Source organism: Oncorhynchus mykiss, chromosome 12, assembly GCF_013265735.2.
Source record: "Oncorhynchus mykiss isolate Arlee chromosome 12, USDA_OmykA_1.1, whole genome shotgun sequence".
NCBI lineage: Eukaryota > Metazoa > Chordata > Actinopteri > Salmoniformes > Salmonidae > Oncorhynchus > Oncorhynchus mykiss.
This window is the reverse complement of record NC_048576.1, coordinates 14485868-14511177: the sequence shown is the minus strand read 5'-3', so window position 1 is coordinate 14511177 and position 25310 is coordinate 14485868. Positions and strand designations below refer to the sequence as shown.

Genomic DNA, 25310 nt, shown 5'->3' with positions numbered 1-25310 from the left:
GGGGTTGTTCTTCCCCAGCTATCCGTCCAGGACCAAAAGCTTATTCCCTGTGCCTTCATGTCCCATCGTTTCAATTCTGCGGAAAGGAACGATGATGTTGAAAACCGGGAACTCCTAGCTGTGAAGATGGCTCTGGAGGAGTGGAGACACTGGCAGGAAGGGGCGGAACATCCATTCCTGGTATGGACGGATCATTAAAATGTAGAATACCTTTGTACTGCCAAGCGCCTCAACCCAAGGCAAGCTCGTTGGGCTCTGCTATTTACCAGGTTCAATTTCACCATCTCCTACCGACCAAGGTCAAAGAACGTGAAGCCGGGCGCTCTATCCCGTCTGTACAGTTCCACTGCCACTCCCTCTGAATCTAAGACAATCCTCCCTGCCTCTTGTTTGGCGGCTTCTGTTGTTTGGGGAATTGAGGCTCTGGTTCGCAGGGCACAGTGTTCCCAGACCCTGAGGGGGGGGGGGGTCCAACTAACTGTCTGTTTGTTCCTGATTCGGTCCGGTCTCAGGTCCTGGAATGGGCTCACTCCACCAGGCTTACCTGTCATCCTGGTACTCGTCGAACACGGGCTTTCCTCCATCAACGGTTCTGGTGGCCCACCATGGTTCCTGATGTCTCGGCCTTTGTCGCCACATGCATGGTGCGCACAAAGCAAGACTCCACGGCAAGCACCCTCTGGCCTCCTACAGCCACTCCCTGTCCCTCATCGCTCCTGGTCCCATATTTCCCTGGATTTTGTCACTGGGCTTTCCCCGTCAGATGGCAACACCACCATCCTGACGATGGTTGACAGATTCTCCTAGGCTGCCTATGTCCATCCTTCTTCCGAAGTTACCTTCAGCCAAGGAGACGGTCCAGCTTATGGTGCAGCATGTCTTCCGAATCCATGGCTCCCGGATGACATTGTCTCAGACCAAGGTCCTCAGTTCTCGTCCCAATTCTGGAAGACGTTCTGCATTCTTATCGGGTCGTCAGCCAGCCTGTCCTCTGGGTTTCATCCACAATCTAACGGCCAGTCGGAGCGAGCAAATCAAGATATGGAGACGGCACTCCGGTGTCTTGTTGCCAGTAACCCCACCACCTGGAGTTGGCAACTGGTCTGGGTGGAATATGCCAGGAACACTCTCCCCTGCTCGGCTACTGGACTATCCCCCTTCGAATGCTCCATAGGGTATCAGCCCCCGCTCTTTCCAGAGCAAGAAGTGGAGGTCAACATACATTCAGCAGAGATGTCCGTCCGCCGCAATCGGTGTACCTGGAGAAGAGCTCGGGCGGTTCTTCTCAAGACCACCTCCAGGTATCGTTGACAAGCGGAACACCACCGGACTCTGGCTCCTCGCTATTGGGTCAGGCAGAGGGTATGGTTGTCCACTCGGGACCTACCCCTCCGGGTAGAATCCCGTAAACTTTCCCCCTGTTTCATTGGTCCTTTCCCCATTTCTAGAGTCATTAGTCCCACTGCTGTCCATATGTTGTTGCCCCGTACCCTCTGTGTTCACCCTACTTTTCATATGTCCAGGATTAAGCCCTTGTCTCACAGTCCTCTGTTTCTAGGCCCATCCTTCCCCGCCGGGTATTCGATGGCCAGCCAGCGTATACGGTGAGACGCATCCTGAGGGTTCGACCACGGGGCAGGGGTTTCTAGTACCTGGTTGACTGGGAGGGTTATGGCCCGGAGGAGAGGTCAGCCAGGTATGCGCCCAGGTAGGACAGCAAGTGGTGCCCCTAGGGGGGGTTACTCTCACACCCTGTTCTGTGTCACCTGTCCTTGTGATCGTCTCCACCCCCTCCAGGTGTCGCTTATTTTCCCCAGTGTATTTATCACTGTGTTACCTGTCTTTCTGTGCCAGTTCGTCTTGTCTTTTTCAAGTCAACCAGCACGTTTTTCCCGTGCTCCTGCTTTGCTATTCTCTCTTTTGCTAGTCCTCCCGGTTTTGACACTTGCCTGTTTTCTGGACTCCATACCCGCCTGCCTGCCCTGACCTCGAGCTTGCCTGCCACTCTATACCTCCTGGACTCTGATCCGGTTTTGACCCTTGGCCTGTCCACGACCTTTCTCTTGCCTACCCTTTTTGGAACTTATACATATCAAATACTCAAACGATCTGCCTCCCGTGTCTGCATCTGGGTCTGGCCCTGAGCCCTCAAACATTTCTACAAATCACTTTTCATTTTGTCATTATGGGGCATTGTGTGTAGACCTTTAAGAAAAAAAAACTATCAATTTAAACCATTTTAGAATAAGGCTGTAACGTAACAAAATGTGGAAAAAGTCAAGGGGTCTGAATACTGAATGCATTATATATACTGTATATAGGGGGGAAATTGATATTGGGGACTTTAGGGAGTTGCCCATATCTGTTAAGAGGTAATGATGTCCTGTCAAACTCCACTGGTTGTACTTACTGTAAGGGCATCCATAGGCTTCCAGTCTCAGACCTATCCTCCCGTTGGGGTTCCAATCTAGAGGAAGTAACCGCAGGAACCTGGCGAAGACTGGCTGCTGCAGTTTAAACTGCACCACACTGTCTGCATTACTGTTCCCTGTAAACGCCTGGAACACACAGAGGGGACAGTATAATTATCTGCCTGATTTACACATTATACTCACATTATTTGGATGTTACACATCATTGGAGTCTACCTAGAGGCGAACTCCTCATAATAATGCTTGGAACAGAGCAAAAGGAATGGCATCAAAAACACATGGAAACCATTTGTTTGATGTATTTGATATCATTCCTCCAATTCCGGTCCAGCCATTACCACGAGCCCGTCCATCCCAATTAAGAGGTCACCAACCTCCTGTGCTGCACATCTATTAGCCATATATACTCCTATATCCTCCACACACTCTTTCCGTGGCCTACACCTACTCTTATATGCTAGTAAAACTAAATGCATGCTCTTCAACCGATTGCAGCCCGCACCTGCCAGCCCGCCTAGCATCACTACTCTGGACGGTTCTGACTTACAATATGTGGACAACTACAAATACCTAGGTGTCTGGTTAGACTGTAAACTCTCCTTCCAGACTCACTTAATGTGAAAGCATCTTAAGCATCTTAAGCATCTCCAATCCAAAATTAAATCTAGAATCGGCTTCCTATTTCACAACAAAGCCTCTTTCACTCATGCTTCCAAACATACCCTCATAAAACTGACTCTCCTACCAATCCTTGACTTTGGCGATGTCATTTACAAAATAGCCTCCAACACTCTACTCAGCAAATTGGATGTAGTCTATCACAGTGCCATCTGTTTTGTCAACAAAGCCACATATACTACCCACCACTGCGACCTGTATGCTCTCGTTGGCTGGCCCTCGCTACATATTCGTGGCGAAACCCACTGGCTCCAAGTCTATAAGTCTTTGCTAGGTAATGCCCCGCCTTATTTCAGCTCACTGGTAACCATAGCAACACCCACACATACACACTACCTCATCCCCATACTGTTATTTCTTTTTTTGCTCTTTTGCATCAGTATCTCTACTTGCACATCATCACCTGCACATCTATCACTCCAGTGTTAATGCTAAATTGTAATTACTTCGCCACTATGGCCTATTTTTTGCCTTACCTCCCTAACCTTATTACATTTGCACACACTGCACATAGATTTTTCTATTGTGTTATTGACTATACGTTTGTTTATCCCATGTGTAACTCTGTTGTTATTTTTGTCGCACTGCTTTGCTTTCTTGGCCAGGTCTCAGTTGTAAATGAGAACTTGTTATCAACTGGCCTACCTGGTTAAATAAAGGTGAAATAAAAAAATACAAAAATACAATCCTGTTGTGTAGATTATGGAGGTAAGTTTGGGAAACGCACTGTTCAACTTGTTTCTGTGTATTACAGCCAAGCCAGTAATTGCCTCGCAGGAGCATACAGTTCAAGTCGGAAGTTTACATACACCTTAGCCAAATAGATTTAAATTCAGTTATTCACAATTCCTGACATTTAATCCTAGTAATTTAATCCTAAAATTCCCTGTTTTACATCAGTTAGGATCACCACTTTATTTTAAGAATGTGAAATGTCAGAATTATAGTAGAGAGAATGATTTATTTAAGCTTTTATTAATTTCATAAGTGAGTCATGTTTGTAGGCCTCTTTGCTCGCACTCACTTTTTCAGTTCTGCCCACAACTTTTCTATAGGATTGAGGTCAGAGTTTTGTGATGGCCACTCCAATACCTTGACTTTGTTGTCCTTAAGCTATTTTTACACAACTTTGGAAGTATGTGTCACGACTCCTTCCGAAGGTGGCTCCCCTTCCTGTTCGGGTGGCGCTCGGTGGTCGTCGTCACCGGCCTACTAGCTGCCACTGATCCTTTTTCCCCTTTCTGTTTATTGTTTTCACCTGTTTGTGTTTTAGGCTGATTAGTCTGGCTTTATTTACCAGTAAGCCCGCCTGCTCTTTGTGCGGGATTGTTTTGTGTAACTTGTGTGCACGTCTGTGGGTTGTGTGTTTCCCATTTCGTGGGTTTTGCTGGACAGTTTAAGTCCCCGTGTTTGGGGCATTTGTTTTGTTGTGCGCCCTGTGTTTTCGTGAGGTTGGCTTATGTTCGCCGTTTTGTGCATTAAATATAGCTCTTTCTGCGCCTGACTTCTCACCCACTACACCCAGTACGTTACAGTATGCTTGGGGTCATTGTCCATTTGGAAGACCCATTTGCGACCAAGCTTTAACTTCCTGACTGATGTCTTGAGATGTTGCTTCAATATATCCACATAATTTTCCTTCCTCATGAAGCCATCTATTTATTGAAGTGCATCAGTCCCTCCTGCAGCAAAGCACCCCCACAACATGATGCTGCCACCCCCGTGCTTGGGATGGTGTTCTTCGGCTTGCAAGCTTCTCCCTTCTTCCTCCAAACATAACGATGGTCATTATGGCCAAACAGTTCTATTTTTGTTTCATCAGACCAGAGGACATTTCTCCAAAAACTACGATCTTTGTCCCATGTGCAGTTGCAAACCGTAGTCTGGCTTTTTTTGGAGGTTTTGGAGCAGTGGCTTCTTCCTTGCTGAGTTTCCTTTCAGGTTATGTTGATATAGGACTTGTTTTACTGTGGATATAGATACTTTTGTACCTGTTTCCTCCAGCATCTTCACAAGGTCTTTCGCTGTTGTTCTGGGATTGATTTGCACTTTTCTCATCGAAGTACGTTCATCTCTAGGAGACAGAAAGCGTCTCCTTCCTGAGTGGTATGACGGCTGCGTTGTCCCATGGTGTTTATACTTGCATACTATTGTTTGTATAGATGAACGTGGTACCTTCAGGTGTTGGGAAATTGCTCCCAAGGATGAACCAGACAAAGAGGCACTGAGGTTGAAGGGAGGCCTTGAAATACATCCACATGTACACCTCCAATTGACTCAAATTATGTCAATTAGCCTATCAGAAGATTCTAAAGCCATGACATCATTTTTTAAAAATTAACTAAGCTGTTTAACTTAAGGCTAGATGGCAGTATTCTGAAGTTCGGATGACTGACGTGCCCAAAGTAAACTGCCTGTTACTCAGGCCCAGAAGCTAGGATATGCATATGGTAGCATTGGATAGAGAACATTCAGAAGTTTCTAAAACTATTAAAATATTGTTTGTGAGTATAACAGAATTGATACGGCAGGCAACAACCCGAGGAGAATTCACCCGGAATGTTTTTTTTTTGGAGGTCACAGTCCATTCAAATACTTGTCTATGGGATATTCAAAGTAATTCCTCCCAGATTGCAGTTCCTATGGCTTCCACTAGATGTCAAGTCTTTAGAAACGGTTTCATCTTGTTTTTTGAAAAAATAGTTAGAAGTTGTAGTTTTTCAAGGTGGCTCTCATTTGGACTGTATTCTTGTGGCGCTCGTGGATGAGGGCGCGTACTTCGTTATTTATGTCTGGAATTGAACATACTACATTCAGTCTTAAATTGTATAGTTTATTTACATATTAGTGTACCTGAGGCTTGATTAGAAACGTTGTTTGACTTGTTAGGACGAAGTTTATTGCTAACTTTTCGGATTCCTTTGTCTGCATGATCAACAAGTGGAACGGGTGGATTACTGAAAAAATACGCACCAACTAAAATGACTTTTTTGGGATATAAAGGACTTTATCGAACAAAACGCCAATTTGTTGTGTAGCTGGCACCCTTGGGATTGCAAACAGAGGAAGATCTTCAAAGGTAAGTGATTTATTTTATCGCTATTTCAGATTTTTGTGACGCCTCTGTGGTTTGGAAGATGTTTTTAATGCTGGCGAAAGGGGGCGCTGTCTTCAGGTAATCTTATGGTATGCTTTCGCCATAAAGCCTTTTTGAAATATTACAAAGCGGTTGGATTAAAAAGAAGTTAAGCTTTTAAACGATGTAAGACACTTGTATTTTCATGAATGTTCAATATTAAAAATGTTGTATTTTGAATTTCGCACTCTGAAATTTCAACGGATGTTGTCGAGGTGGGTCGCTAGCGTCCCACTTAGCCCAAAGAGGTTTTAAAGGAACAGTAAACTTAATGTATGTAAACTTCTGACCCACTGGAATTATGATACAGTGAATTATAAGTGAAATAATCTGTCTAAACAATTGTTGGAAAAATTACTTGTGTCATGCACAAAGTAGATGTTCTAACCGACTTGCCAAAACTATAGTTTGTTAACAAGAAATGTGTGGAGTGGTTGAAAAATGAGTTTTAATGACTCCAACCTAAGTGTATGTAAACTTCTGAATTCAACTGTATCTGGAATGGTACCCCTCTGGTGTTGTGCCCATCCCTCTCCCCTCCTTGAAATGAAATATAGCGAGAAACAAGCACGTCGCAAACAATGTTCCGCTAAGGTAGATATTCGATGTGACATTTTTTCTTTACGTTTCTCTTAGCGACCAATGACCATGCATTGCATTGCATTAAGCTGGCCCAACGAAACAAGCTAGTTAAAGTAGATTATTTCGCAGAGACAACTAGGATATTTTGCAGAATTTATCAGTAGCTAGGTTTCCATCTAATTGGCGACAGATTTGCATGCGAATATTCTAGAATCTGCATTTTCCCACCAGTGGTGTTTCCACCAAATGAACTTGAGGATAACATAATCAGTGCGTGATGAAGTAGTGCACACATGTACTTTTCCACTTATGCTTTCATGTACCAAATACAAATCTAAAGTTCAATGTGCTTCCATCGCATTTACAACTCTACCAATAGTTTTGCCACAACAACTGTTGCATTGAATAGCAAATGTGCCTAATCTGGTTCTGGCACCTGCACTCTTGCCAACATCTTGCAGATACAGTGCATGTAGGCTGTGCAGGTTGGCTAATCTACATGAGATTATTATGGATAAGAGCGAGAACATTTTTAATTGTCAAATGGCAATCGAGCATCAATCTTATCACCAGAATAAGACACTTAATATTTATTGGAAAGCATCATCAAGCTCATCACTGTGCACTTTCACCACCCTGTGAAGTTCGTAATTTATTTCATCTGTAGCCTAATAAACTGCATAGTTTCACGAGTTGTAGTGGGAGAAGAACGCAACGATGGTTGTTATATCAATATTTGCGCATACAGACGTTTTCACCACCAATTCCTGCATTTCCTTCCACCCGCCATGTGGAACAGACAATTTATGTTGGCATTTATAAAATTACACCGTTTCCATCACCTGTTGTGATTTTATTTTATGTGGTTAATGCTGTACACACTTCATATAAATGGTGCACTGTGTAATGTCTGCATCATCGAACAAACAGTTGCTAGCATTGACCTTTAACTCACCATTGTAAAAACGTTTTTAAAAATACATTTTAAAAAGTTGGTGTTTTAGTGACATGGCATTGCATTAAACTGGCCAAACGAAACAAGCAAGTTGAATAGATTATTTCACCTAAATAACTATGATATTTTGCTGAATAACTCAACAGCTATATGCACCAGTGTATATGCACGCTATTCATTAATTGGTGAGCATCAGTGAAAAATCAGAGTAGCTTGCATTTCAATTGAACCTCAACTGCCCCCTTGAATTATTATTATTTTTTTAATAATCAGAATATGGAAATAGAGCCACTAAGGTGGTGGTGTGATGTAATCCATGCACTCATTGGAATCTACATCATATTTAACTGGTTGACTCAATGAACAAGCTAGATCTGGCTAGATCTAGTTACTAGCTACTGTAATGAACACAAGGGGAGACAGAGAGCTGGTTTCAAGCGCAGGGCGCAGAAGGTGTTTATTGCAAAGAACCACAGGAGGAGGCAGGTAGCTGGGTCCAGGGGCAGGTAGAAGGTCCAAAAGGGTAACAGTACAGGCAAGGAAAAGGCTAGTAATGTAGTCTGGGAGATCAGGCAATAGGTAGATAACAGGACATCCGATAGGCTAAAGTACAGGCAGGGAATAGGCAAAAGGCGTCGTTAGTTTTTGCCTGCCTCACTAGCATACAATGGAGGAGTAATTCACAGGAAACCCAGCGCTCTGAAAGCAATGTGTCACAAAACAAACAATACCTCACAGTGATGGGGTGCAAAGAACTGAACTAAATAGTGTGTGATAATGACATACAGGTGTGTGAACAGGTGATTAGAATGCAGGTGATTAGGATCCGGAGTGAGCTGCGTTCAGGGGATCTAGGTGTCTGAGAGTGTGAGCTAGAAAGTGGGCTGGAAAGTGAGCTGCGTCCAGGGGGTGTAAGTTGGAAGCAGACGTTACAGCTATGTAATCTCGCCTACCAGCCAGCTTGCTCTCAGTCTGGATGTTTGGTTTCAGAGCGCATCAGAACAGGACTTGGTAGTCTATAGCAGGAGCAGAGGAAATAGACACTAGACACCACTTTAAATGGGCTGATCTCTGTCCATCACCAGGCATGTAGCACCTCCCCTCTTTGTGGATTTCAATACGCAAGCATTGCAAGTAATGGGCCAAACAAAGAAGTGAGTTTGGGAAATTGGAACGTATGCGTCAACATTTTTTTTTGCACATATACATTTTCTATGCCCGAATACAGAATCAATTGGGCTCTCGAAAAATAATGTGGTCGCTGTAATAGAACATTTACTTTGATTGGCGATCTCAGCAATTTTTCAATGTCCCATCTCATACAGTTGTAGCAGGCTTTCTCCCTCTCCATTTTAAATGTAGGCTCAGTGAAATGACATTGCCACAAGCAGCACCGGAGATATTGAGATGAACTAGATGCAACACAGTAACACACATTTAACACTCTTCTTGTTGTGGAAATTGACCCACTAAGCTGTTTACTTTCGGCTTCTATGTCATATCGCTGAGTCTACCTTTAACCACACACCTTTCAAGTCTCACTTTGAGGCACAGTGTTACCGGGCTCTATGCGGCAGAAATTCGAGCCTGGGGGCGAGGTGACTAGCTACGTGCACAATCATATTCACAGTGTGAGGGAGTGAGTAGTGAGTCTCAGCCTAGTCTGTCTCCACATGCCACCGCCAGGTAAAATAAATGGTCCAGATATTCACCTTTTTTTTGGGCATCATCCTAAAAGAAAAGTAAGTTAGTAGCACGCACATCGCCCCTAGGAACTTCTGTCCCACTGAGCTGAAACTTCTGTCCCACTGAGCTATGGACACTGCACAGCTCAGGCTGAGTGGAGACAGTAGATCAGAGGGGGGATGGAAACTGTCATTCTATACAGCAGGCCAGGTATAGCACTTATTTGGTCATGTCATTTAAAATCTTGAAAGAATCATGTAGGGAAAGGGGGATACCTAGTCAGTTCAACTGAAATGTGTCTTCCGCATTTAACCTAACCCCTCTGCAACAGAGAGCTGCGGAGAGCTGCCTTAAATCGACATCCACGTCATCGGCGCCTAGGGAACAGTGGGTTAACTGCCTTTCTCAGGGGCAGAACAACAGATTTTTACCTTGTCAGCTTAGGGATTCGATCCAGCAACCTTTCGGTTACTGGTCTAACACTCCTACCCGCCAGGTTACCTGCCACCCCATGTAGACCAAGTTAAGTGTGATTGCTGAGCAACTCAGCTATAAATGTGCCCTTTCAAAGTAAACTTCGTAGATAATCCAAAAACACAGGACATTGTTCACTGTCTCAAGTGTCCGTGTCTGCTGTGATTGGGTGTGAGAGAGGCAAGAGACTGTGAGGAGAGGGAAGTCAGTGCTGGCAAGGGCAGCAGCAGTGTTGATCTACAGGTGAGAGAGTGAGTGACTAAGATTACTTATCCTGTAATGTGAAAATAAACAGTCACAAAACTGGGTGTTCCCTGTCAAGGGAATATATATATATATTTGTATATATATATTTTACTGATGTTGATAGTGGTAAAAATAAATACAAATTTGGCTTCCTTTGGAAACCAGTCATGTACAGCATACACATAACATCAACCTGTGCACTCTCTGACTTCAGTGATCATCACATACTTTTACCTGGGTTAAAATAGATAAAATTTGAACTAGGCCCTGCATTTTCAATGTACATAGCTTGAATGAATCACGTAGATTTGGACACATGTGATTTTTGATAGAGCAACTGACTATAAATGTGTCTTTTAAAGTACACTTTATAGGTTATCCAGTAACACAGGACATTGTTCACTGTCTCTGTCTAGCTCACCGTATGTCCTTGCCTGCTGTGATTGGGTGCTAGAGAGGCAAGCAACCGTAAGAAGAGGTCAGTGCATGCAGGAGCAGCGGCAGGGTTGGTATAGAGGTGAGTGAGAGGAGAGTTATTCTCAAAAAGTGAAAAAAAGTAGTCTCACAAAACTGGAGTCCCTTTCAAGGTGTATATACAGTATCATACTGAAGTATGAAGGTGGCAAAATGTCGGCATGTGATGATCAACCTCTCCACAACACCAATCACATTTTACCCTGCATCATTATAATACAACTGTCTTCATCTTCTGTGTCTTCTTAATATTTGCAGTGACTTACCTTCATTAATGATGGTGACGACTTACCCTTTCACTTATCCTTCCACTTATAGTGTTTTCAGAATACCCTTACATATACCCCTCAAAATGCCCCTGAAGAGAGGCATAATAAGTCATGTCAAACTGTGTTTCCGGGGGAGGACCCATGGACCCCCCTCTAACTGCCCCACCACCACAATCGTGTCCTTAGTGTAGTCATTTCTAAAATACTTTATTGGTACAGTATGTTGAAAAATTCATTTGTATTGCCAAGAATAGTATAGTAAAGTTATTATATAACTAACTTTGCCTCATATGACTGAGGAGAACACATAGCCGCATTGATGAAGTGGGTTCTGAAGAATGGTTTCAGTAAAAGATAAACAGATTAATAGGAAATGTAATACTGAAGCTCTCTTTCTCATGTTTTGCTGGCAAACACTTGGATCTACTCTGAATAATGAGTGTAGTTAACCTCTCTGATCCTAACTTATGTGGCTAATAAGACATGGAAATATTACTGTGTCCTATTATTGGTCCTCTCTTCCAGCTCTCTGGTTGCATCCCAAATGTATGGTTGTGGGCCCTGGCCAAAAGTAGTGCACTAAATAGGGAATAGGGTGGTATTTGGGACACAAGCCCTGTCTCTCTTTAAGAAAGGTTAATAATGGGGTCATCATCCTACTCACTATTCCATCCTCCCATTAAAGTTGACACTCTGGTTGGCGGTTCAAACTCCAAAATAATGGTGAAATACCTAATTAACATAGAATTTGCTAACTATTATTCTGAGATCGATAGGAGCCAGTCCAGTAGCTCCTTCTCATGTTGGCTAGGGGAGACCATACTATACCTTATGTTGGGTTGACATGAGAGGTGTGGTTGCACACTGTATAGATAGATATAAGCCAGCTCCCTTTTACACTGGCTAGCATCAGTTGGCCCTAAAGATGCGGTTACAGCAATGTGTGTGGCCAGCAGCAATCGATAACCACATGACTTATTCAGTACCCATCCTGAGCCTTTCTCATAAGAGTAATGGGGACTGTTTCCCCCTCCAGTCACCTGCCTATTGTAAAGGAAATCAATGGAACCCACTTCAACTGAAACTTAAAATGAAAAGTGAGGTCTGAGGTGGCATTGGAATTTTCAAAAATGAAGAGCTGTGTGCGATACTACAGTGATTTAAACATAATTTTTTTTTTTACCTAAGTTTATACTATAGCATTTTACGTCTGTCTTGGAGTGAAATGTACTTTCTTATCATTGTTGCATAATTTGAAAGGGTGAGAAGCATCTTCAGTGTCTTTAAAGCAGGTTGACGTTTATTGGAATGAGTGTTGTCCTGGAGGCAGAACTGAGATTCCTCTAGATAGGCCAACTGCAAAGTTTGCTATAAAAATTTGCTATATTGTCAAAATTCCTGAAAACAAAAATGTGCTTTTTGGTCTTAATTTAAGTTTAGGGTTTGGCATTAGGGTTAGCAGTGTGGTTAAGGTTAGGTTTAAGGTTAGGTTTAAAATCTGATTTTATGACTTTGTGGCTATGCCAGCTAGTGACCACGCTGCAGAGCTGTCTCTAGAACAAGATTCATAATGAAAAATGCTAACTTGCGTCTTTAAACAGGGAAGATGAGGCATGCGTCTGGTGAAGTGGAGCATTAAGCCCAACAAATTGCACTGCCTCCCTGCTGAGGAAGCTCAGTATGCTGCATCTCATTTGTGTGTGTGTGTGTGTATGATAAAGCTCATGAAGCAGCATCTCATTTGCTCCTGGAGTGAGGTGTCCCTTTGAAATATACCCAGAGTCAAGGAGCACATCTCTCCATTGCCTGCCCCCTGTCTGAAAAGCCTTTGCTCATGGAGAGAGAAAGAGAGTGAACACCACTCATCCCTAAAACTTAAACTTACTAAACCCTGTCTGAGGAAACAAACAAAAAAACACTAGAACTTTTGACCGATACTGATGCTAGACTGCTGCTGTCATCGACTGTCATCAACTAACTGGGAAGACTAGCATCTGGAGTTTAAAAATCCTTAAAAAGGTTTTTAGGATTTATCAGAATATGTGCAGACACTTTATGCTAAGTACTTTTTATAATATGCATAGTCAAACTGTGAGTAGATGAGAGTACTGTAGTTGTGAAATACATTCATTTAATTGACAATCTTTCTAATTTTCTCCTCCTCATGTCAGCTAAAATGATCAGAATGTTATTTAGTACAGAAAGCAAGTAACAAGGATGGAAACACTAAAAAGCAGCTACATCTAATAATTACCTCAGTCAACAGTACAGAGCTAAGCTGAGCTGTTCCTGCCTTCCGGTGTTTCATCTATTATTCATTGATAGTGAAAGGACTCTTATGAGTCTATTTGTGAGTTGGCTACATGGTGTACTGGTCTGCATCTGAAATGGCTCCCTATATAGTGTGCTACATTTGACCAGGGCCCTTGTCTAGGCTCTGCCGCAAGCTTCCACCTCGCCACAACGTGAGCCTGGGAGCCGAGGGTAGCCCTGGTAGAACGTAGTACACTATACAGGGAAAAGGGTGCCAATATGTGCCATTTTATACACAGCCATTATGGTCTTGTCCCACTGACTTACCCGGATGTTGTCCTCCTGGCGGTACTGTTTCCAGTTGCAGCCTGTGTCGCTGAACATGAGGAGGAAGGAGGAGACCCAGTCTGAGCTGCCATAGCGACCCTGCGTGGCCACGGCTGTGATCTCTGTCCGCTCCCCCAGGTCCACCTCCAACCATTGGTACTTATTAGACTCCACAGGAGCCCAGCCTCCAGCACCTGCAGGAAATACCGCACAGAGATACCACATATTGTAACTCTTTGGGAAGGAGTCAGTACAGTGCATACAGTGCATATCCTCAGTGGGAATGAAGCAGTACAGTGTATATCCTCAGTGGGAATGAAGCAGTACGGTGTATATCCTCAGTGGGAATGAAGCAGTACAGTGCATATCCTCAGTAGGAATGAAGCAGTACAGTGTACATCCTCAGTGGGATTGAATCAGTACAGTGTATATCCTCAGTGGGAATGAAGCAGTACAGTGTATATCCTCAGTGGGAATGAAGCAGTACAGTGTATATCCTCAGTGGGAATGAATCAGTACAGTGCATATCCTCAGTAGGAATGAAGCAGTACAGTGTACATCCTCAGTGGGAATGAAGCAGTACAGTGTATATCCTCAGTGGGATTGAAGCAGTACAGTGTACATCCTCAGTGGGATTGAATCAGTACAGTGTATATCCTCAGTGGGAATGAAGCAGTACAGTGTATATCCTCAGTGGGAATGAAGCAGTACAGTGTATATCCTCAGTGGGAATGAAGCAGTACAGTGTATATCCTCAGTGGGATTGAAGCAGTACAGTGTATATCCTCAGTGGGATTGAAGCAGTACAGTGTACATCCTCAGTGGGATTGAAGCAGTACAGTGTATATCCTCAGTGGGAATGAAGCAGTACAGTGTACATCCTCAGTGGGATTGAAGCAGTACAGTGTACATCCTCAGTGGGAATGAAGCAGTACAGTGTATATCCTCAGTGGGAATGAAGCAGTACAGTGTACATCCTCAGTGGGATTGAAGCAGTAAAGTGTACATCCTCAGTGGGAATGAAGCAGTACAGTGTATATCCTCAGTGGGAATGAAGCAGTACAGTGTACATCCTCAGTGGGAATGAAGCAGTACAGTGTACATCCTCAGTGGGAATGAAGCAGTACAGTGTATATCCTCAGTGGGAATGAAGCAGCCTTGCACTGCGAGACCTAACCTGAAAACATCTACATCCATTACAGAGCTGGTGGCAAAACGAGGATGCATGATCCGCCAGCAGGTACTGTGCACACAGTAATACTTGAGAAATGTGTCATTGACATTCAGGGCCATTTTGTGAGCAGGAGTCACTCTCCATTGTATGATAAAGAAGAGCAGTTTCGATCATGCAACTAGTTAAAATGTGCAGAAAGTGTCCAAGTCTCTCACATTAAAGTAACCACTCAAACTGGAGCTCTGCATGGTCATGACTGCAGTAGTTTATATAGACAATCCCCTAAACAGACACTGGTCAAGTGCAGTACCATTAGCTGCTTTTTGCGGGGAAAATTTTACTTGCAATGACTGTGATATATGATGGTTGTCTTACCTACCTTAGTTGAATGTACCGACTAAGGGGCTTTAGAAAAGAGATTCTGGTAAATGACCAAACGTTCATGTTAATGTAGATAGAAGAAAAATTGAGCAATCTGATCAAAAGAGTGACCTATTCCATGAAACATCACAGCAGGTTGTGGAACAGGAACAGGGATTTGGCTTCTGCAAGAGCCAGGAGGAGGGAGAGAGGGAAGCCAGCCGGATAGAGACATGAGGAGGAGGGAGAGAGGAAAGCCAGTCGGATAGAGACATGAGGAGAAGTGATGAAATGGCACTCTGTAGAATGGAGGCGCCGTCGTGAGAAAGGAGGTACGACAGGATGAGAAGTGTGCTAATGTCTGTGAGAGAAGGGAAGCATAAAGTGCTGAGTCGGGCCAAAGTGCAGCCTCAGAGCCCCGGACGCCAGATGGACAGAACGGGAGCAGAGCTGTCTAGAGGAGGTGCCCAGGCTTCCAGCAGGGTCGGCACAAAGACAGAACACAAGACAGCTAGAGGGCCTAGCACAGAAATGACTCATACCGCAGCTGCCAATAGAAATGCCCCAATAAGCTGCAGCATGCCTTACTCTATACAGAGAGAGAACACACAGAGCCTTTTAAGTACCCAACACAAAGACACCGAGGTTAAAGACCATTTAACATTTGGTACCAAGTTGATGTCATCTAACTAAGCTGATGCAAATAGTCTCCAGGAACCCCACAGGGACTTAGGGACCAGATTCCACTGATTCTCCACCCTTAATATTCCTACTTTACCGTTTATATAACCGTCTGTTGGTTGTACTCACACTACTGTCTGGTCTGGTCCGGGTTAAGGCAACAAGCTGCCTGTATAGGTTGGCATTTAGGACATGAGGCAGTGAAAGGCCTGGTTTAATAAGTACTTAACTTTAGTAGCAGACAGACATTGCCATTGACACAGCGATGAGAGGGAGAGCGAACACGTTGACCTTTGTTCATTACTGGTGATGGAATAGAGAGCAGAGAGAGCATGTAGGGGAGACAAAGAGGAGCAGAATACACAATACCAGGAGGGTATCCAGCTCTGAAGACTCTGGCCTTGGTCAAAAGTAGTGCACTACATAGGGAAAAAAGTAAAGCACTATAATAAGAGGGTGCCATTTGGGACGCAAACCAGAGACAGAATAAAGGGGTGTTTTTTTTCAAGCAATTAACACATTCATATTTTTATCCTGTCTTGAAAATGGGCAATTATTAGCTACCACGGGAAGGCTAATGGCTGCTAATGGTTGCTGGGAATGCCTGTATGGGCCTGCGTTCCAAATGGAACCCTATTCCATATTTAGTGCAATCAATGGACCAGGGCTCAAAAGTAGTGCACTAGATAGGGAATATGATGCCATTTGGGACATATGCCTGGATTCCCAATGTGTTCTCCCTCTCTGTCTGCAGTGCTGTCTGTTCAAATCAAGGAAATCTCCCCTGATCTTCTCTTTAGTCCCTGACTGGAACGGACAGGGCTGCTGCTTTTCCCACTGTGCATGGTTATTAGGGTTAATGTAGGGTCAGGAACGTGGTCATTATACCACCGCTGTGCTGCTGCCCATTCAAATAAACACATCATATACAGTATATTCAGACATTTATATTCCTTAACTTATTCCACATTTGTTGGTGTTACAGCATGAATTCAAAATGGATTAAAACATTTTTTTTTTAAATCACCCGCCTACACACAATACCCCATAATGACAAAGTGAAAACATGTTTTTAGAAACTTTTGCAAATGTATTTAAAATGAAATAGAGAGATCTCATTTACATAATTATCCACACGCCTTTGAGATGACATTCCTAATTGATTTATAGATTGTTGAAAGTTTCCAAGAGCACAGTGGTCTCCATCATTGGGAAATTGAAAAAAATATGGAACTACCCAGATTCTGCCTAGAGCTGGCTGTCCGACCAAACTGAGCAACCGGGCAAGAAGGACCTTGGCCAGGGAGGTGACCAAAAACCTAATGACCACTTTGACAGAACTACAGAGTTCCTTGGTTGAGATGGAGAACCTGCCACAAGGACAACAGCACTTCACCAATCTGGGCTTTAAGGGAGAGTGGCCAGATGGAAGCATATCCTGAGAAAAAGGCACATGACAGCATGCCTGGAAAAAGAAACATGAAAGACCCTGAGATAAGTCAAAATATTCTGTGGTCTGATGAGACAAATGTAACTCTTTGGCATGAATGTAAAACACTGTCTGGAGAAAACCAGGGACAGCTCTTCACCCGTCTAACACCATCCCTACCGTGAAGCATAAGGGTGGCAGCATCATGCTATGGGGATGCTTTTCAGCGGCAGGGACTGGGAGACTGGTAAGGATAAAGGGAACAATGACTGGAGCCAAATACAGGCAAATCCTTGATCAGAACCTGCTTCAGAGGCAAATTACCTTAGACTAGGGCAAAGGGCACCGTTCCAACAGCACAATGACCCCAAGCATACAGCCAAAGCAACGCTGGAATGACTTCAGAACAACAATGGGAAAGTACTTGAGTGGCACAGCCAAAGCCAGACTTAAATCCCATTGAAAATCTGTGGATAGACTTGAACATCACTGTTCACCACCACCCCACATCTAACTTACCAATGCTTCAGTAAATCTGCATAAAAGAATGGGAGAAAAACCCCAAATCCAGATGTGCAAAGCTGATAGAGACATACCCAAGACGACTCAAAGCTGCAATCACCGCCAAAGTATTGATTCAGGGGTGTGAATACTTATTTACATTTGATATTTCTGCATTTGATTTTCAATAAATTTGCAAAAATGTCTAAAAACACGTTTTCACTTTGTTATTAGGGGTATTCTGTGTGGGTGAGAAAACAAATCAATTTAAACCATTTTTAATTCAGGCTGTAACAGAACAACATTTGGAATAAGTCAAGGGGTATGAATATTTTCTGAAGGCACTGTATCTGACTAAAGGTCTGAAAATATAAACATTATCAGTGGCATCTAATCATTTGTCCATAATCAACACTGACTATGAGTTTTTCGTAGGCAACAGTTTGTGTTTTTTTTTCAGTGACAAATTGTCGTAAATTTCTCTAATGCCATATCTACTACCCAGCGGAAAAAACTTGTTGAAATAATGTCATCACAACCTTGTAAATTGGTTAGAATGATGTTATGATTTCAACCAGCTTTGCCTTGTCAGAAGTACCCCACAGAGAGAGCTGTGGTTGGTTACCACACTGAGTGGAATCACACAGTACTGCAAACACTTTCATTTTCTAAGGTTCTACAAAATACAACTTTTCTTTTCTTCACAGATCAGTGGTGAATTCCATCACGAGTCACCAATGTAGCTGTAGGGTTTCTAAATTGAATAATCCCTTTACTCTCTGTTCCAATAAATCTCTACCCTCTGTCTTTAGATTTGTTCATATTGTGTATGACAGGCCTTCCAACCAGGAAGATAAAATCACTCAGACTTTTCTCCTCTTCCTGTCATGGGGTGCATCCAAAATGGCACCCTATTCCAGGTATCATCCACTAGATTGAGCGGCAGGACCATTTTCTACTTGAGCGGATGGACAGGAGGCTGGAACATAATTCTAACATCATTTGTAGACTGTAAATGTATCCACAAGAAGCCCAAACAGATGTAATACTTGACTAAAACAAAATGTCAACCTTGCTTACATGTATTTTTTCTAACTGTTATTTAACAAGGCAAGTCAGTTAAGAATAATTTATTGTTTTCAATAACAGCCTGGGAATAGTGGGTTAACTGCCTTGTTCAGGGGAAGAATGACAGATTTTTACCTTGTCAGCTCAGGGATTTGATCTTACAACCTTTCGGTTTCTAGTCAAACGCTCTAACCTCTAGGCTACCTGCCATCCTGTATATGACCACAAACATATTTATTAATACGTTGGAACGTTTCTGGTGTTTTTACAGTCTTTTATGTCCAACAATTAATGAATAAATAAATATATTTTGGTAAACAAATAAATATATATTTTAAATATTATTGGCACCTAGTTTTCAATATTTTGTCCACCCTCCCCTTGTGAGGGTAAAGGCACTTTTATCATGTTTAATGAGATTGGAGAACACATTGGAAAACACACATGAGATTGGAGAACACATTGGGAGGGATCTTAGACCATTCCTCCATACAGAATCTTTCCAGATCCTTGATGTCCTTCGGTCTGTGCATGTGGACTGCCCTGTTCAATTCAAACCACTGGTTTCCAATGAGGTTCAAGTCTCGAGACTGAGATGGCCATTGCTAATGTTGATTTTGTGGTCAATTAACCATTTTCTTTGTGGATTTTGATGTGTGCTTGGGGTCATTGACTTGTATGTCTTCCATTTCCTAATAATTGCTCCCACAGTTGATTTCTTCAAACCAAGCTGCTTACCTATTGCAGATTCAGTCTTCCCAGCCTGGTGCAGGTCTACAATTTTGTTTCTGGTGTCCTTTGACAGCTCTTTGGTCTTGGCCATAGTGGAGTTTGGAGTGTGACTGTTTGAGGTTGTGGACAGGTGTCTTTTATACTAATAACTATATATATATATATATATATATATATATATATATATATATATATATATATATATACACTGATAAGTTCAAACAGGTGCCATTAATACAGGTAACGAGTGGAGGACAGAGGAGCCTCTTAAAGAAGAAGTTACAGGTCTGTGAGAGCCAGCAATCTTGCTTGTTTGTAGGTGACCAAATACCTATTTTCCACAATAATTTGCAAATAAATTCATTAAAAATCCTACAATGAGATTTTCTGGATTTCCTTTTCTCATTTTGTCTGTCATAGTTGAAGTGTACCTATGATGAAAATTACAGGCCTCTCTCATATTTTTAAGTTAGAGAACTTGCACAATTGGTGGCTGACTAAATACTTTTTTGCCCCACTGTATATTATATTTAAAACAAAATATAAAACACCATTACATATCTACAATACAAAATGTATAATACCACCATAGAACAATATTACAATGTACGTGTGTGTAGTGTACGTATGCGTGTCTGTACCTGTGTGTGTGTCTCTTCACAGTCCCCACTGTTCCATAAGATATATTTGTAACTATTTTTTAAGAGATTCTACTGTTTGCATCAGTTACCTGATGTAGAATAGAGTTCCATGTAGTCATGGCTCTACACTATGTAGCACTGAGCACCATAGTCTGTTCTGGACTTGGGGATTGTGAAGGGAACTCTAGTGACATGTCTTGTATGGTATGCATGGGTGTCCAAGCTGTGTGCTAGTAGTTTAAAACCTCTTAAGGATCTGCCCCTTTTTTTAAATTTTTGCCTAAAATGACATACCCAAATCTATCTGCCTGTAGCTCAGGCATTGAAGCAAAGACATGCATATTCTTGATACCATTTTAAAGGAAACACTTTGAAGTTTGTGGAAATGTGAAATGAATGTAAGAGAATATAACATATTAAATCTGGTAAAAGAAAATACAAAGAAAAAAAACAACAGTTTAAAAATAAAATAAACATTTTACAATCTTTGAAATGCAAGAGAAATGCCATCATATATTATTCCAGCCTAGGCACAATTTAGAATTTTGGCCACTAGATGGTAGCAGTGTATGTGCAAAGTTTTAGACTGAGCCAATGAACCATTGCATGTATATTCAATTTTGTATCAAGACTGCCCAAATGTACCTAATTGGTTTATTAATAACTTTTCAAGTTCATAACTGTGCATAACGCCTGAAACAATAGCATGGTATTCTTTCACTGTAATAGCTACTGTAAATTGGACAGCTGTGCTGCTCTGTTCTGAGCCAGTTGTAATTTTCCTAAGTCCTTTGTGGCACCTGACCACACGACTGAAAAGTAGTCCAGGTGAGACAAAACTAGGGCCCGTTGGACCTGCTTTGTTGATAGTGTTGTTAAGAAGGCAGAGCAGCGCTTCATTGTGGACAGACTTCTCCCCATCTTAGCTAATGTTGTATCTACATGTTTTGACCATGATAGTTTACAATCCAGGGTTACTGCAGGCAGTTTAGTCACCTCAATTTGCTCAATTTTCACATTATTCATTATAAAATTTAGTTGAGGTTTAGGGATTAGTAAATTATTTGTCCCAAATAAAATGCTTTTAGTTTTTCAAATATTTAAGACTAACTTATTCCTTGCCACCCATTCTGAAGCTAACTTTGTTAATTGTTGCAGTCATTTCAGTCGCTGTAGTAGTTGACATGTATAGTGTTAAACAGATAAGATGACGCCAACAGAAAGGGCTGCCTCACTTCTAGTCCTTAAGAAACTCTGCAGTATTTCTTTTTTTTCTGTATTATTTCTTATATTGTTAACCCAGAAATGTTTAAGTGTTATTACACACAGCTGGGAAGAACTATTGAATATCAGAGCAACGTCAACTTATCAGCATTATGACCAGGAATACAACTTTCCCGAAGCGGATCCTTTGTCCGAACCACCCAGGGCATTTGAACAAATTCCAGAGGCTGACCCAAAACACCGTCAGAGAAGATGTAGACTGAGCGGTCTTCTGGTCAGACTTCGGAGGCCACACCACCCACCGCTTCCAAGTATATTACTCGCTAATGTCTCTAGATAACAAGGTAGACAAAATTAGGGCAAAGGTTGCTTTCCAGAGAGACATCAGGGATTGTAACATACTCTGTTTCACGGAAACATGGCTCTTTCTGGATATTCTGTCGTAGTCGGTACAGCCACCTGGATTATTTGTGCGTCGCGCCGACAGGAATAAACATATCTCCGAGGAGAATAGGGGCGGGTTGTATGCTTCATGATTAACGACTCGTGGTGTAATTGTAACAACATACTGGAACTCAAGTCCTTTGTTCACCTGACCTAGAATTCCTCAAATGCTCACTGTATAATCCCCCAAGGGAATTCTCCTTGGTTATTGTCACAGCCGTGTATATCCCCCCTCAAGCCGAAACCACAACAGCCCTCAAGGAACTTCACTGGGCTTTATGCAAACTGGAAACCATAAATCCTGAGGCTGCATTTATTGTAGCTGGCGATTTAAACAAAGCAAATTTGAGAACAAGGCTACCTAAAGTCTATCAGCATATTGAGAGTAGCACTTGCGCTGGAAAAACACTGGATCTGTCACACCCTGATCTGTTTCACCTGTCCCTGTGATTGTCTCCACCCCCTCCAGGTGTTACTTATTTTCCCTGGTGTATTTTACCCCTGTGTTTCCTGTCACTCTGTGCCAGTTCGTCTTGTATGTTCAAGTCAATCAGCGTGTTTTTCCTGTGCTGCTGCTTTTCTATTCTCTTTTACTAGTCCTCCCGGTTGACTCCATTCCCGCCTGCCTGACCATTCTGCCTGCCCTGACCTCAAGCCTGCCTGCCATTCTGTACCTCTGGAATTCTGAATTGGTTTTGACCTTTTGCCTGTCTATGACCATGCTCTTGCCTACCCCTTTAAGATTGTTAATAAACATCTTTGACTCTAACCATCTGCCTCCTGTGTCTGCATCTAGGTCTCGCCTTGAGCCCTTATAGGATCACTGCTACTCTAACTTTCACGATGCAAACAAGGCCCTCCCCCGCCCTCCTTTCGGCAAATCTGACCACGTCTCCATTTTTCTCCTCCCTTCCTATGACAGAAACTCAAACAGGATGTAACCGCGCTAAAGACTATTCATCGCTGGACTGACCAATCAGAATCCACGCTTCAAGAATGTTTTGATCACGCGGACTGGGACATCTTCCGGGAAGCCTCAGAGAATAATATCGACGTATACGCTGATTTGGTGAGTGAGTTTATAAGGAAGTGTATAGGAGATGTTGTACCTACTACGACTATTATAACCTACCCTAACCAAAAACTATGGATAGATGGCGGCATTCGTGCAAAACTGAAAGTGCAAACCACTGCATTTAACCATGGAAAGGTGACTAGGGATATGGCTGAATACAAAGAGTATAGTTATTCCTTCAGCAAGGCAAACAAACAAGCGAAATGTCAGTATAGAGACAAAGTATGTCGCAATTCAACGAGACAGACATGAGACATATGTGGCAGGGTCTATAGACAATCACGGATTACAAAATGAAAATCAGCCACGTCACGGACACCGACGTCTTGATTTTAGACAAATTCAACACTTTCTTTGCCCGCTTTGAGGATAATACAGTGCCACCGGCATGACCCGCTAACAAGAACTGTGGGCTCTCCTTCTCCGTGGCCTATGTAAATAAGACATTGAAGCGTGTTAACCCTCGCAAGGCTGCAGGCCCAGACGGCATCCCTAGCCGCGTCCTCAGAGCATGTGCAGACCAGCTGGCTGGTGTGTTTTTACAAACATATTCAATCTCTCCCTATCCCAGTCTGCTGTCCCCACATGCTTCAAGATGGCCACCATTGTTCCTGTACCCAAGAAGGCAAATGTAACTGAACTATATGACTATCGCCCCGCAGCACTCACTTCTGTCATCATGAAGTGCTTTGAGAGGATAGTCAAGGATCATATAACCTCCACCTTACCTGTCACCCTGTACCCACTTCAATTTGCTTACTGCCACAATAGGTCCACAGATGATACAATCGCCATCACACTGCCCTATCCCATCTGGACAAGTGAAATACCCATGTAAGAATGCTGTTCATTGACTAGTACCCTCCAAGCTCATCATTCAGTCTGAGGCCTTGGGTCTCAACCCCGCCCTGCACAATTGGGTCCTGGACTTCCTGACAGGCTGCCCCCAGGTGGTGAAGGTAGGAAACAACACCTCTGCTTTTCTGATCTTCAACACTGTGGCCCCACAAAGGTGCATGCTAAGCCCCCTCCTGTACTCCCTGTTCACCATGACTGCGTGGCCATGCACGCTTCCAACTCAATCATCAAGTTTGCAGATGACACAACAGTAGTAGGCTTGATTACCAACAACAACGAGACAGCCTACAAGGAGGTGGTGAGGGCACTTAGAGTATGGTGTCAGGAAAACAACCTCACTCAATGTCAACAAAACAAAGGAGGTGATCGTGGACTTCAGGAAACAGCAGAGGGAGCACTCCCCTATCCACATCGACAGGACAGCAGAGGAGAAGGTGGAACGTTTTAATTTCCTCTATGTCAATATCACGGACAAACTGAAATGGTCCACCCTCACAGACAAGCTGGTGAAGAAGGCTCAACAGCACCTCTTCAACTTCAGGAGGCTGGGACCGAGAGACTGAAAAACACCTATCTCAAGGCCATCAGACTGTCAAACAGCCATCACAAATAGAGGCTGCTGCCTACACAGACTGAAATTATTGGCCACTTAATAAATGGTTCACTAGCCACTTTAATAATGTTTACATATCTTGCGTTACTCATCTCATATGTACAGTTGAAGTCGGAAGTTTTACAAACGCCTTAGCCAAATACAATTAAACTCAGTTTCACACTTCCTGACATTTAAATCCTAGTAAAAATTCCCTGTCCTAGGTCAGTTAGGATCGCCACTTTATTTTTAGAATAATTATGTCAGAATAATAGTAGCGAGAATAATTTATTTCAGATTTTATTTCTTTAATCACATTCCCAGTGGGTCAGAAGTTTACATACATTCAATTAGTATTTGGTAGCATTACCTTTAAATTGTTTAACTTGGGTCAAACGTTTTGGGTAGCCTTCCACAAGCTTCCCCACAATAAGTTAAGCGAATTTTGGCCCATTCCTCTTGACAGTGCTGGTGTAACTGAGTCTGGTTTGAAGGCCTCCTTGCTCGCACACGCTTTTTCAATTCTGCCCACAAATTTTTTATAGGATTGAGGTCAGGGCTTAGTGATGGCCACTCCAATACCTTGACTTTGTTGCCCTTAAGCCATTTTGCCACAACTTTGGAAGTATGCTTGGGGTCATTGTCCATGTGGAAGACCCATGTGACCAAGCTTTAACTTCCTGACTGATGTCTTGAGATGTTTCTTAAATATATCCACATAATTTCCCCCCTCATGATGCCATCTATTTTGTGAAATGCACCAGTCCCTCCTGCAGCAAAGCACCCCCACAAGATGATGGTGCCACCCCGTGCTTCACGGTTGGGATGGTATTCTTTGGCTTGCAAGCGTCCCCCTAACGATGGTCATTATGGCCAAACAGTTCTAGTTTTGTTTCATCAGACCAGAGGACACTACTCCAAAAAGTACGATCTTTGTCCCCATGTACATTTGCAAACCATAGTCTGGCTTTTTTATGGTGGTCTTTGGAGCAGTGGCTTCTTCCTTGCTTAGAGGCCTT

The 25310-nt window shown here is 42.9% G+C and overlaps 1 protein-coding gene across 2 annotated transcripts in view; it reads right to left on the bottom strand.

The window, feature by feature from the left end:
- Window positions 1–25310, bottom strand: part of LOC110537019 (contactin-associated protein-like 4) — a 219319-nt gene that overhangs the window by 160122 nt on the left and 33887 nt on the right. For both annotated transcript variants that reach the window (XM_021622727.2, XM_021622728.2), the window contains exons 3-4: window positions 13513–13706; window positions 2411–2558 (exon numbers count right to left, since the gene is read on the bottom strand). In XM_021622727.2, coding sequence (XP_021478402.2) covers window positions 2411–2558; window positions 13513–13706 — 342 coding nt within the window. The remainder of the gene's footprint in view (window positions 1–2410; window positions 2559–13512; window positions 13707–25310) is intronic.